Source organism: Phoca vitulina, unplaced genomic scaffold (genome assembly GCF_004348235.1).
Source record: "Phoca vitulina isolate PV1807 unplaced genomic scaffold, GSC_HSeal_1.0 scaffold4, whole genome shotgun sequence".
Taxonomy (NCBI): domain Eukaryota; kingdom Metazoa; phylum Chordata; class Mammalia; order Carnivora; family Phocidae; genus Phoca; species Phoca vitulina.
Window position 1 is genome coordinate 47,455,131 of NW_022589707.1, and position 12,615 is coordinate 47,467,745.

Consider the following 12,615-nt stretch of genomic DNA (forward strand, 5'->3'; position numbering starts at 1 on the left):
ACTCTGATATTTCAGTGAAATTGATTAAAAAGTTGTCTAATTGAGATACCACCACCTATCAGAATGGCCAAAATCCAGAACACCGATGACACCAAATGCTGTCGAGGATGTGGAACAATAGGAACTCTCTTTCATTGCTGGTGGAATGCAAAATGGTAACGGCCACTTTGGAAGGCACTTCCAAAACATACTCTTAGCATATGATCACTCAGTGACAGTCCTTGGTATTTACCCAAAAGAGTTGAAAACTTTTGTCCACACAAGATGTCCTTCTGTAGGTGTATGGGTAAATACACTGGTGCATCCAAACAATGGAATATTATTCGGTGTTAAAAAGAAAGGGGCGCCTGGGTGGCTCAGTCGTTAAGCATCTGCCTTCGGCTCAGGTCATGATCCCAGGGTCCTGGGATCGAGCCCCGCATCGGGCTCCCTGCTCTGCGGGGGGCCTGCTTCTCCCTCTCCCACTCCCCCTGCTTGTGTTCCCTCTCTCGCTGTGTCTCTCTCTCTCAAACAAATAAAAAGAAAAAAAAAAAAAAAAGAAATGACCTACCAAGCCATGAAAAGACATGGAAGAACTTTAAATGCTTATTACTAAGTGAAAGAAGCCAATCTGAAAAACTCTTCACACTGTATGATACCAAATATATGACATTCTGGAAAAGACAAAACTATAGAGATAGGAAAGAGATCAGTGGTTGCCAGGTGTCAGGAGGGAGAAATGAATAGGCAGAGCGCAGTATGGATGTGGGAGATATATGGAAAATCTCTGTACTTTCCTCTCAATTTTGCTGTGAACCTAAAACTACTCTAAAAATAATTCTTTTACAAAAAGTTGCCTAATTGAAAGCCAGACTTTTTTTTTTCTTAGTAAGTCTTTGTTTTTAAAAAGCTTTTCTTGAGAATTATTTACCAGAGAGTTATTTATTCTCTCAGGTTTGTTAAGCATCTAACTTCTCTCTAATTGTGATTGTTTATATTTTGTCTTCCTCCCAAATCTTGACGGAAGCCAACAAACAGCCTACTTTTCCATTATTCACTTTTTGCACAGTCCAAATCACAAATGACTAAGTCTATGTCTGAGTTTGATAAAATACTCAGAAGCAGGAATGAAAATCCCTGGGTGTCTTTCTAGAGGTTATCATTCAATTTACTGTGGCTAAGGCTAACAATCATCACTCTGATCCGTGTTATTAAATGCTTAGACAATTATGTGTGGTATATGGGCCTAAAGCCATTCCCAATAGCCTAGGGCAGTTTTTACCTGTTAGTGGCCACTTAAACCAAAGGGTAAATGTATGCTAATTTTTATCCTCCTGGGAAAAACAAAAAACAAAAAACAGCTGTACAATTATTTTTCTCTCAGGAAGGAGCTGATTTTTCAATACAATCAATTTACAAGTCAAGAAATGATTTCAAAACATGCTGATATTAGTTCTGGGTAGGGCATGCAGAGGGAGGGAACCAGCATTGGGGCAGGGAGCTAACGAGGCCTGGTGGTTCCCATGCATCTTCGGTTTCCCTTATCTCACTTCTCAGAGGGCACACTTCCCAACAATTCCTCTCTATGTGTGCCAATGTGTACAGTCGGGCTCTTCCACTCACTTTCCTTCTTCTTCAATTTCTCCCTTTTCCTTTTGTTCTATTTTTATTCTATCTCAAGGACAGTTACCCAGCACTTATTGTGGGCCAGACACTGTTCCAAGAGCATCACAAAAATTAACTTTATTTAGTCCTTTCAACAAAAGCTTCTGGGGCAGATACTAATACTATCTAAGACGTAGAGAGGCTAAGTAACTTGCTTAAACATATATAGCTAGGAAGTCATGGAACCAGGTTTGGAGCATAGGCTTTGGTTTTGGGGCCCTTGTACTTTAACTATTATACTCTGCCCACCCACGCCAAATCCACCATGGGCGCTGAGTGGCAGAGCCAGATGTGGTCAGGACTGGGGGGTAGGGAACTCATTTCACTTTTTCTTTTTCTTTTTTCAAGCCATCATATGATACTACCAAAATTTGCCTTTGCATTTTCATTAAGCTTCAATCCAATGAAAGAATACAGATTATTAATAGTATGTCAGATTTTTCTTGAGTACTTTTGGCCATTTCTTATTCTTTTATAAGGTGAAAAAGAAAAGCTTCTCTCCGGGGGTGCCTGGGTGGCTCAGTTGGTTGGGGGCCTGCCTTCGGCTCAGGTCATGATCCCAGGGTCCTGGGATCGAGTCCCACATCGGGCTCTCTGCTCAGTGGGAAGCCTGCTTCTCCTTCTCCCTCTGCCTGCCACTCCCCCTGCTTGTGCTCTCTCTCTCTCTCTCCCTGTCAAATAAATAAATAAAATCTTTTTAAAAGTAGTGAAAAAAGAAAAGCTTCTCTCTGGAGACTTCTGAGATGTCACTTTTCAAACTAACTATCTCCCTAAGTTATAAGAAATGTTATTCAACTTTTCTAATGAAATTGCATTTCCTACATAAAAGCAAAGCAACAGAACTTGGAATCTGATTCTAAGGGAAATATGTTTGTCAGAGTATTTCTTCTGAAAAGAAAATACATTTATGCTATACCAAGATATTTAATCATTGCCAAGGTTTTCCTGTGAAAGTTAATGAAAATTCATTGGAGTTTTTCCGAAGATATTTAGAGCTTTAACTCAAAAAACAGAATCAACAGAATGCTAGAAAAATAGCCTATTTAAAAAAAATTGGATTTTACAAGGGGAAATGCTGGGGACTTCAGGGCTAAGATATTCTCAGACCTAAAGTGAATACTCTTTACCTATCCTTCTGGGGATTAATAGTATATATGACACATTTCCTAGCAACTGTCTTCCATTGGCCCCTGCCTAACAATAAAGAATATGCTCTCTCCATCTTATTCAATAAGGCCACTTATTTAACAAGGACACTAAAAGGTCACTTATTCTTATCAAATTTCCTTCTACCCCACTGGGGTCCACCTCAACCACAGGCACAAATAAGGCCTGTCAAGGCTGATTTCTTATCTGACCTCCCAGAATGGGCCACCCTAACTATGGAAGCCTAAGGAAGTCAACATTGCTAATTGTAATATATTTTCACATCAGAAACTACTCACCTACAGAGTTATGACTGGCTGGTGTGTTTATAAGTCTTTTTGTAGTCAACACTCAGTCAGTGAGGATTTGATTTTCTGTTTTATCTTCTAGCCTTAACTTTGTCCTTCCTCATTTTTTACTGGCAGCTATAGTGTTCCAAGCACTTTACTGTAGGTCTAGATTTAAAATGACAAAGTAGGTATTCCTCAAACAGCTAATTTTATTTATTTTTATACATGAATAAAAATTATATATGGAATTCTTCCTACTTATTTAGTATATTTCCTCTGAATCCTTACTTGCAGTAATAATTCATCTGTACACTTAACACATTTACTAGGACTATCAGTTCTCAGCATTGGAACATTAGGAGCTACAAAAATCACAAACAGAATGAAAAATATGACTTTTTTCTTTCTAAAGCCAAGTTTTAATTGGCCTGGGAATTGAGATAAACTGTTTTTTTTTTGTTTTGTTTTGTTTTTTGTTTTTTTTTAAGAGAGGGAGTGAGGGGCAGAGGAAGAGGGACAGAGAATCTTAAGCAGGTTCCACGCCCAGCACAGAGCCTGACATGGGGCTTGATCCCATGACCCTGAGATCCTGACCTGAGCCGAAATCAAGGGGTCAGTTGCTTAACCGACTGAGTCACCCAGGCACCCCAATATTTGAGTTGTTTTATTTTAAGGAAGTATATGATTAGGTGCTGAACTAAATGAAAATGAAAATAGTAATAGTTGTTGCAATTTATTGCATGTTTACTGTGTGTCAGCTAATCTTTATGAGCATTTTCTTTACCATATCTCATTTATTTTAACAAACTTTGTAAGGAAGACATTATGACTATTCACTTTTTACAATATGCTGAGAGTGAATGCATTTGTGTAAATTATCCGGAATTACATGGTTATTAGGTATAGAACTGGGATCCAGACCCAGATATGTTTTACACACAGTCCTATCCACTATGCACAACTGATAAGTCCTTTCAGAATTATAAAAGAAGTTCAAAGTGGGAAGGAACTGTCAGAAGACATATCCTAGTCCTGAAGGATGGGTAGCATTTGAATAATTGGAGAGGATTGGAAGGGAATTTCAGTGCTTCTCGATACCAGTGACTTCTAAAGATCACTGAGGAGAATATGCGGGCTACAAGGGAGAGCATTTTAGTAATTATTGGGAGATATGGTCAGAAATATTGGTCAGAGATATATATATTGGAAGTCGATAGAGAGAGTCTTTAATGTCTGCCAGACCATAGTGGTTAAGATTCCTGTCTGGATTCCTGTTCCAACTCTATCATCTATTAGCCCTAAGACCTTCAGCAAGTTACTGGACTTTTCTAGAAAAAAATTTTTTTTATTGTAAAATGAGGTGAAAAATACTATCTTGCTCATCAGATATTTGGAGGATTAAATGAAACAATGTATATGAAATATTTGGAACAATGCTTTGCCCTTTGCAATAACTAAATACATATTATCTACTATTTTGACTAAGAGGTGAATTTGACACTGTGTGACACTGAGTGATTTTGGAAAAGGAAATAAAGTATAGTAATTTTTTAGTAATATGGCTGAGAGTAATTATAGAAAGAATATAGGTAAGAAAAAGTCAGCAATGATTTCAAGGTTTCTCTTCTGAGAAACTGGCAGAATGGTAATGCATGGAAAAAAATGAGAAAAAAAATCTTGGCTGGTCAGCTTTTTTTTTTTTTAAATCGGTTTAACAACATTTAATTTTCCTTGGAAAATATTTCTTGTAAAAGATAAAAGGAATGTCCTTGAACTCTTATGGTTTTCTGGCTCACACAGCAAGTCCTGGATTCTGCTTACAGGGATGTAGCATTGTCCAGTTCTAGCCTTGGTACTTAAATGTATGGTTTGATGGGCTTTTATAGGAAGAGATATATTTAAAATTTCTTAAAAAATGGGAAAGTGTTATCTGGAAATTCATCTACCAGTGGTAAAATGTGTGGAATAATTGCTCAATTCTTCATTGTTTGTGCTAGAGATTTGACATGGTAACATAATAATTAGATCATCATAGTCTATTTTGTACAATACTATAATGCTTGTTGCTACCATCTTTAATTCCAAAAGATACTCCATTTTTTGAAATTATGAGATAAAGAAAAAACCACATCATAGTAGAATTCATTACTGTATTCGTATGATCTTTGGTTTAATTCTACCTTATATGTCTTATTACACACTGAAAATCAAATAGAAATAATCATATTATTAAATATTTTAAAGTTTAAATATTATAAAGATATCTTAAAATGGATTTAGGACACCAATATTTGATTTAGATTTTAGATTTTCTTTATTAAGGTTTATTTTGAGGGATCACAAACAACCAGGAATTTTAGAAAACCAGAGTCCAGCTAAGTATAAGATGTAAATCAGCACTTATTAAAACCGCTTAACATTGAAATAAATCCGTGGCTATACTTTAATGAAATGACCCTGGATTTATAGCGAGGTGACCTGGCCTCTCTTCCTGGTTAGTGAGTGAGTTAGTGACGCAGTGAGAATGACTTGTCCAGTAGGTTCTCCGAAGATGTTAAACTGTTCTGAGTACATGCACTAGCAAGCAGTGAGTCCTCTCTCTTCCTCTGGCTTAGGCTTACTCCCTGATGTTCCAAGTGGTTATTCCTAGAGCAAACAGAGCTAGCTGTACCCAAAGAGACTTTTCCAAGAGAATCTTACATCAAGTTTTAACCAAGTACCACCTCCCTTCTGAAGAAATAGGGACCCCCGGATATGTTAGCCTCCTTTCTTCTCTGAAGATAACAGCCTCATCTTCAACAATATTTAGGTAGTTACCAATTACAGGTGATAGAAGGCCCACTTGGATATTGTAGATGATGTACTGAATATAGAACACATGTTATAATCGTTAATAAGGCAAATTTGCCTTAATACTTCTTCAGCTAATTACACTTAAAATGAAACATTGCTCCTAGAGTTTTATGAGGAAAGTAGGTGGGTTATGAATCTTTTAATGTGGCAAAATGTAATTATCCAAATGTAGTTAACCAACTGCATTCTTTATGCTATTCATGTTTTATGAGCTAAAAAAAGACATAGAATGCTGTGCTCAGATCTGAATTGCTTTTATTCATGTTGCATTTCATCATCTAGAACATTATCTAATGAGTCTTACTGGCTTCTGGGACTAAGCACTCTAAATTTGGAAAACGATTTTTTAAATCTCTATTCTTTTCATTTAACATCTCGCTACTTCTTTTATTGCTCTTTTACCTTCTTCTTTGTCCTTTGATACCTGGAAGCTGAACCAAAGACATAAATCTTTTACACAAATGCTAGGACTTTGGAAACTGTTAACCTTCACTAGGTTAAATGCTTACTGATGCTGCTGCCACTTACAGAGGGAGATCAAAACACACCCCCAGGAAATTTAACAACATTAAATTTGTTGTTTTAGCTCCATGCTCCATGCTTTTGTCAGCCTCATGCTTCCTATTCAAAGATGAACCCGTAACATCAGGAAGTTAACTTTATAAAAATCTAAGAGTAGAGGAGTAAGAATGAGGCCTGTGTGTCAAATAATTGTGACAGAGATGACAAAGCTGAGAGAATTTGTTTTGTGATTAAGAATAATTCCACAAAAACAAACTCTCAGGAGCATGCCCTCCTTTTGATTTGTCTAAGCATCAGTGCAGGGATTCTACGCATCATTCCTTAAAGCATAACACTGAACAAGAGTGGAGGAACTACTTCAGCGGAAGAACTATTTCAAACCACTGAAGAGATATAAGATAACATAAACCTGAAAGAGGTCTTAGCAGTCCACAGTCACTTCCAGCTTTTGGAGGACTTCGGTCATCCTGGAAAGAAAATTGTTTATTCTACTTATTTTATTCTTTCGGACATTTCCAGAAAAAAATGACTTCATTTTCTTTTTGATGAGTACAAAGCTGAGAATACTTTGTGGCTCTTAATGTGTATTTTTGGATACAATTTCATAAAGTCTGTAGTTAAATTAATGTGTGCAAGTTTCCCCTTGTGTCTTTGCCTTCGATAGCATATGGTCACTTGCCGAGTAAGGAAGGTAGAATGACATAGAAAGAAGTGCTGAAGAAATAAAAGTTTATTTAAAGTTTATTTATTAAAGTTTATTTATTAAAATATTTAAGGACTTGAGTCAAATATCATATAGCTATGCCACAAAGGACAGCAACTGATTATTTATTGCACTGATTATTGTCATGCTTTGTAAGTCATGGTGTAAAAACTCCTAAGATTGGTGATTGGAACCTCTCCATGTGGTGCCACTGAACATCGAGTTGGGAGGCTATGTGAACAACAGGCTCTGAGAAGCTGCTGTGAGCTGAATGTCCTTTTTGGGATGCTATCAGCCCTTGACTTTTGCACATGAAGTACCTACCCTGCTTAATTTTCTATTCTTCTGATACCAGGGTTCTCTCCATCTTTTTATTGCTTCTATTTCTTTTTTTTTTTAAAGATTTTATTTATTTATTTGACAGAGACACACAGCGAGAGAGGGAACACAAGCAGGGGGAGTGGGAGAGGGAGAAGCAGGCTTCCCACAGAGCAGGGAGCCCGATGTGGGGCTCGATCCCAGGACCCTGGGATCATGACCCGAACAGAAAGCAGACGCTTAACGACTGAGCCACCCAGGCACCCCTTCTATTTCTTATTTGTGATCCCTAACTGTAGACTTAATTAAGGATTAAGTTTTCCATCCCTTCATTTTCTTCCCTGGCATTTTCCTCCACTCTCATGCTTTCATCATCACTTTAGCATGAGTGATGCTAAACTCTTGGCTGCTCCCTGGAGGTCATATCTCTATCCCAATGTCTTACTGGAGCTAGAGATACTCCCTCCTTTACCTCATATGCAGTAGGGTTAAAGCTAGATTCCTTATATTTCTTTTTTTTTGTTATGTTAATCACCATACATTACATCATTAGTTTTTGATGTAGTGTTCCATGATTCATTGTTTGCATATAACACCCAGTGCTCCATTCAGTACGTGCCCTCTTTAATACCCATCACCAGGCTAACCCATCCCCCCACCCCTCTCCCCTCTAGAACCCTCAGTTTGTTTCTCAGAGTCCATTGTCTCTCATGGTTCGTCTCCCCCTCTGATTTCCCCCCCTTCATTTTTCCCTTCCTACTATCTTCTTTTTTTTTTTTTTTAACATATAATGTATTATTTGTTTCAGAGGTACAGGTCTGTGATTCAACAGTCTTACACAATTCACAGCACTCACCATAGCACATACCCTCCCCAATGTCTATCACCCAGCCACCCCATCCCTCCCACCCCCCACCACTCCAGCAACCCTCAGTTTGTTTCCTGAGAGTAAGAATTCGTCATATCAGTGAGATCATATGATACATACTTTCTCTGATTGACTTATTTCGCTCAGCATACCTCCTTATATTTCTCTCATCCCCAAATTACCCATTCATATCCTATTAAAAATATTAAGTGCCAACTATATGCCAGACACGTTAGGAGGTGCTTTGGACACAAACCTGGACATTATTATCCATATTTTATAGAGTGCAAAATACAAAGCTCAGATACTTTGATTAATTTACTCAAAGTGACCCATCCAACAGGGAACGTAACTCAGAGGTCAACCCAAAACTCATCTTTCTTTCTATTATACCGTAATGCTTCTCAGTCAATGGAACTATCATTTTTTATTACACTAATTGAAAATATCAAAGTAAGTTTTTGAGTTTTTCTTAACTGTTAGTAGTAACCAAATCCTGTCTAATCATACACTGGGCCAGGTTTGTGCAAGTATCTATCTCCCTCCTATGCTAAGAGCTTCTTTTTTTTAAATGGTTGGTGTTTTATTTTTTCTTTTTTTTAAGATTTTATTTATTTATTTGACAGAGAGAGAGACAGTGCGACAGGGAACAGAAGCAGGGGGAGTGGGGGAGGGAGAAGCAGACTCCCCGCTGAGCAGGGAACCCGATGCGGGGCTCGATCCCAGGACCCCGGGATCATGACCTGAGCCGAAGGCAGATGCTTAACGACTGAGCCACTGAGGCGCCCCGGCTAAGAGCTTCTAAAAGCAAGCCATGCCATATTCATCATTTTATTCTTTTCTGTAACAAAATTCTTTGTAGTGGTAGCTGCTCAAAAATTCTTTAAGAAGCAAAATAGTGAATTAATGAACAATGTAATTTGAATATATTCATTGTATTTTTGCTACAATAGTGTTTCTCTGTCATCTCTATTGAGAGCCACGAATGATGTTTTATATAGCAGATCAGATTTTGCACTGAAGGAATATTCAGGTTTAGTTTGCTGCAAAGAGAAACAAAAATGGAATGCAATATATACTCATTTTAGTATAAATCATGACGTTTACCATGGCCCTAGTGTTTTCAGCCCAGAGCTATTGTACACATTTCTGTGTAGCTTATGGATTCGACTCCAGAGGATCCCCAATGAGTTTAAAGCAGTATCTCTCCTTGCTTTTCTGACTAACAGTTGTCCTGGGGCATCCTTTTACACTTTCAGATGTCTTAATTAGGGTCCAGGCTCAGAAATCTCTCCAAATTTCTCTGAATTGAAAGAGCTGACTGAAATGTTCTCTCAGTAAAAATTGCCATATGTGAGAGTGTTAGATGGCCCTCTGCATAAGGGAGTAGATAAATGTATCATTGGACTTCTTCTGAATCTGTAGTTTCCAATTCCTGTATCACCTGGGTGTATTTCCTGCTTCAGACAGCATCCAGAGGCTGCTGCATGATTGAACATGCCTCAGGGCTTTTCTATACACAGCAGTCCCCTGTGCTGCGGCAAGATATGCAATGCAGAGTTTTTCTACCAGGAAGGGCAGGGCAGCCATTTTGGCTGCCTGTCTGAAGTTACTCTGACTCTGCACACAGAATAGTGAATGACCTGAGAATTACCCACTGCAATTCTTTAAGAGACATCTGTTTTCTTGTGATATATGCCATCATCTTGGTACCGAAATGTTCCCAGTTGCTCTTTATCATAAAATATCTTCAAATACATCTTTTTATCATTCACTTACTAAGGGATTTAGCATAAAATCTTAGAAGACTTTGGCTATAAACATCATTATTTTAAACAACATATGACAAGTTGAAAAATAATGTGCCAACTAGTTGAGCATCAGGGCATTTTAAATGAATGCAACATAGAAGACAGGTCTCAAAGCTTTTACAGAGGATTAGTATATACTCACTACAAAATAATCTGCTCGTTTAGTGCGTCTTTGCATCTGAGCAGTGACAGGCAAGATTGAATCTCTGTTAATATGCCTCAACTCATCTTCCATTGCGGAGGTATTAGTGGTGACCAGCAATTGGGAGGTTTGGTTTCAAAGTGAGTATTCAGAAAAATAGATGAGAGAACACCTCATTCACAGTCTATCAGTGATGGAAGAGACAGTTCTTTATAAGCCCGGTTGGACAGGGTAAAGCTTACATACAAAAATCTGGGACCATTTGGGACGATGCATCATGACCACCTGGACATGGTATAACTTTGATAATTATTTTCTACTCAGTACCTTGCAGAATCAAGCTTCATTAAGAGAGATGAAGATATGAGTGTTTGTAGGTTTCTCAGGAATGCCAATTTGGACAAATAACATCAAACTGTCTTTTGAGTTCAATGCCTAGCCTTTTATGTAGATTGAATTGAAACACAATGAAACTCCTTATTTAGGTCTTTCATCCTTTTAATTTCAATTGTAGAGTATTTGAGGCTATCAAAGCAGGGTAAAAAATTATATCCCAAGGCCCTACTTCATGTGATATTACTGTTAATGGAGGCTCTATTTTAAGAGGGCAACTCTGCATAATATTGAGCTCACAGTCTGTGTTCCTGCATTTTGCAAGTGATAAAATCACAAATGCATGAGTTTAGTGAACCCAAATAAGTAGCAGGTAATAAAGCTTATATTCCAAATATTCCAATTATAAGTGCATGGTTGATTTTGTTGTTTTCTTAGAGAAAATTTATTTTAAGCTGGTTGTGTTTCTGTGTGTGTGTGTGTGTGTGTGTGTATGTATGTGTGTGTGTATTCTGCAGTTTGTCTTATTTGTTCAGCCTTTGTCTTTTTTCTCCTTGAGCCTGGTTTCCTTGGTTACCATTACATACATGCTTGAACATGAAGTTCCTCTTTGACGTACATTTATTTCTATGGAAACAATGATGTCATTGGCATGGGTAGGTGCTCAGGGAAAGCATAATGAAGAATTGAATATTGATCTTTCTTTTGGTCATAAAGTGATTCATTAAATTATTTTTTTTAATTAGTGAACTGTATTTTTGCTTTCCTTTTGACTTGATCATGAAGGTACATTTTTCCTTGTTTATAGACTTGCTCAAATAAAATGACTTACTTAAAGAATTAAATACACTATATAGCTCCTTCTGATATGGGGTGTCATAAAGCTCACCGCAGATACTAGTACAATAAAAGAGTCATTACTTTTACCTTAAAAGTCTCTCAGAGGGTGAGATGTTTATCTCGGTAACATCTCAATATCATCAAAAAATTGTGCAAGGAATTTTATATTCAGATCAAGGCAATAAACAATGTTTAGATGATGGATCAAGAAAAAAAAGAGGCCCGGGGCGCCTGGGTGGCTGGGGCGCCTGGGTGGCTCAGTTGGTTAAGCAACTGCCTTCGGCTCAGGTCATGATCCTGGAGTCCCTGGATCGAGTCCCGCATCGGGCTCCCTGCTCGGCAGGGAGTCTGCTTCTCCCTCTGACCCTCCCCCCTCTCATGTGCTCTCTCTCATTCTCTCTCTCTCAAATAAATAAATAAAATCTTTAAAAAAAAAAAAAAAAAGAAAAAAAGAAAAAAAAGAGGCCCTACTTGTAGACATTATTTTAAAAACCTCTAGGTTTAGAAACACAGGGATATAAGAGGGAAATGATAGTTATTAAAACATGTTTTTCATGACATTAAGTAAATCCACACATAATTGGTATTCCATTTTGTTTTATGTCTTAAGAGGCTTTTAAAACTTCTTTTTTTTAAAGCATCTATTTTCTTCTCTCTTTTACTTCCACACTACTCCAGTCTAATTTTTTTTTCTTTATAGATGATGTGGAAACCTGCCTATGATTTTCTCTATTCTTGGGGTGCTCACTATGGAAACAGCTATAGAGACGTGTTACAAGACCTTCAATCAGCTTTGGACAGAATGAAAAACCCTGTGACCAAACAGTGGCGAGACTTAACTGGAGCTTTAATACTAATACATTCCTTAGAGTTTTTGAGAGCAACTGCATTCTCTACTTCTGAAGAAGTATAAAAATGAAGGGTATGTTCTGGGGAGGAAGGGAGAATGGTAGGGGGATGTGTGTGTGTGTGTGTGTGTGTGTGTGTGTGAAAAGAATCTCAGAAAAGTCTTACTTATTTTTTTCAAGTTCGAAAAAGTTTTTTTTTTTCCTGGTGAAAGCACAACCTAACACAAAATCCAAGGATAGGTTCTATAATCAAACATGTCTTTTTATATATGTTTCAAATGCAAACATTAAGCTGTT

The 12,615-nt window shown here is 37.6% G+C and overlaps 1 protein-coding gene across 1 annotated transcript in view; it reads left to right on the forward strand.

Moving 5' to 3' along the window:
- The window catches only part of MACC1 (MET transcriptional regulator MACC1), a 224,356-nt gene extending 211,973 nt beyond the window's left edge, over positions 1–12,383 (forward strand). The window contains exon 6 of the mRNA XM_032401963.1: positions 12,171–12,383. Within this exon, the coding sequence (XP_032257854.1) occupies positions 12,171–12,383 (213 nt within the window). The remainder of the gene's footprint in view (positions 1–12,170) is intronic.
- The last annotated feature ends 232 nt before the right edge of the window (positions 12,384–12,615 follow it).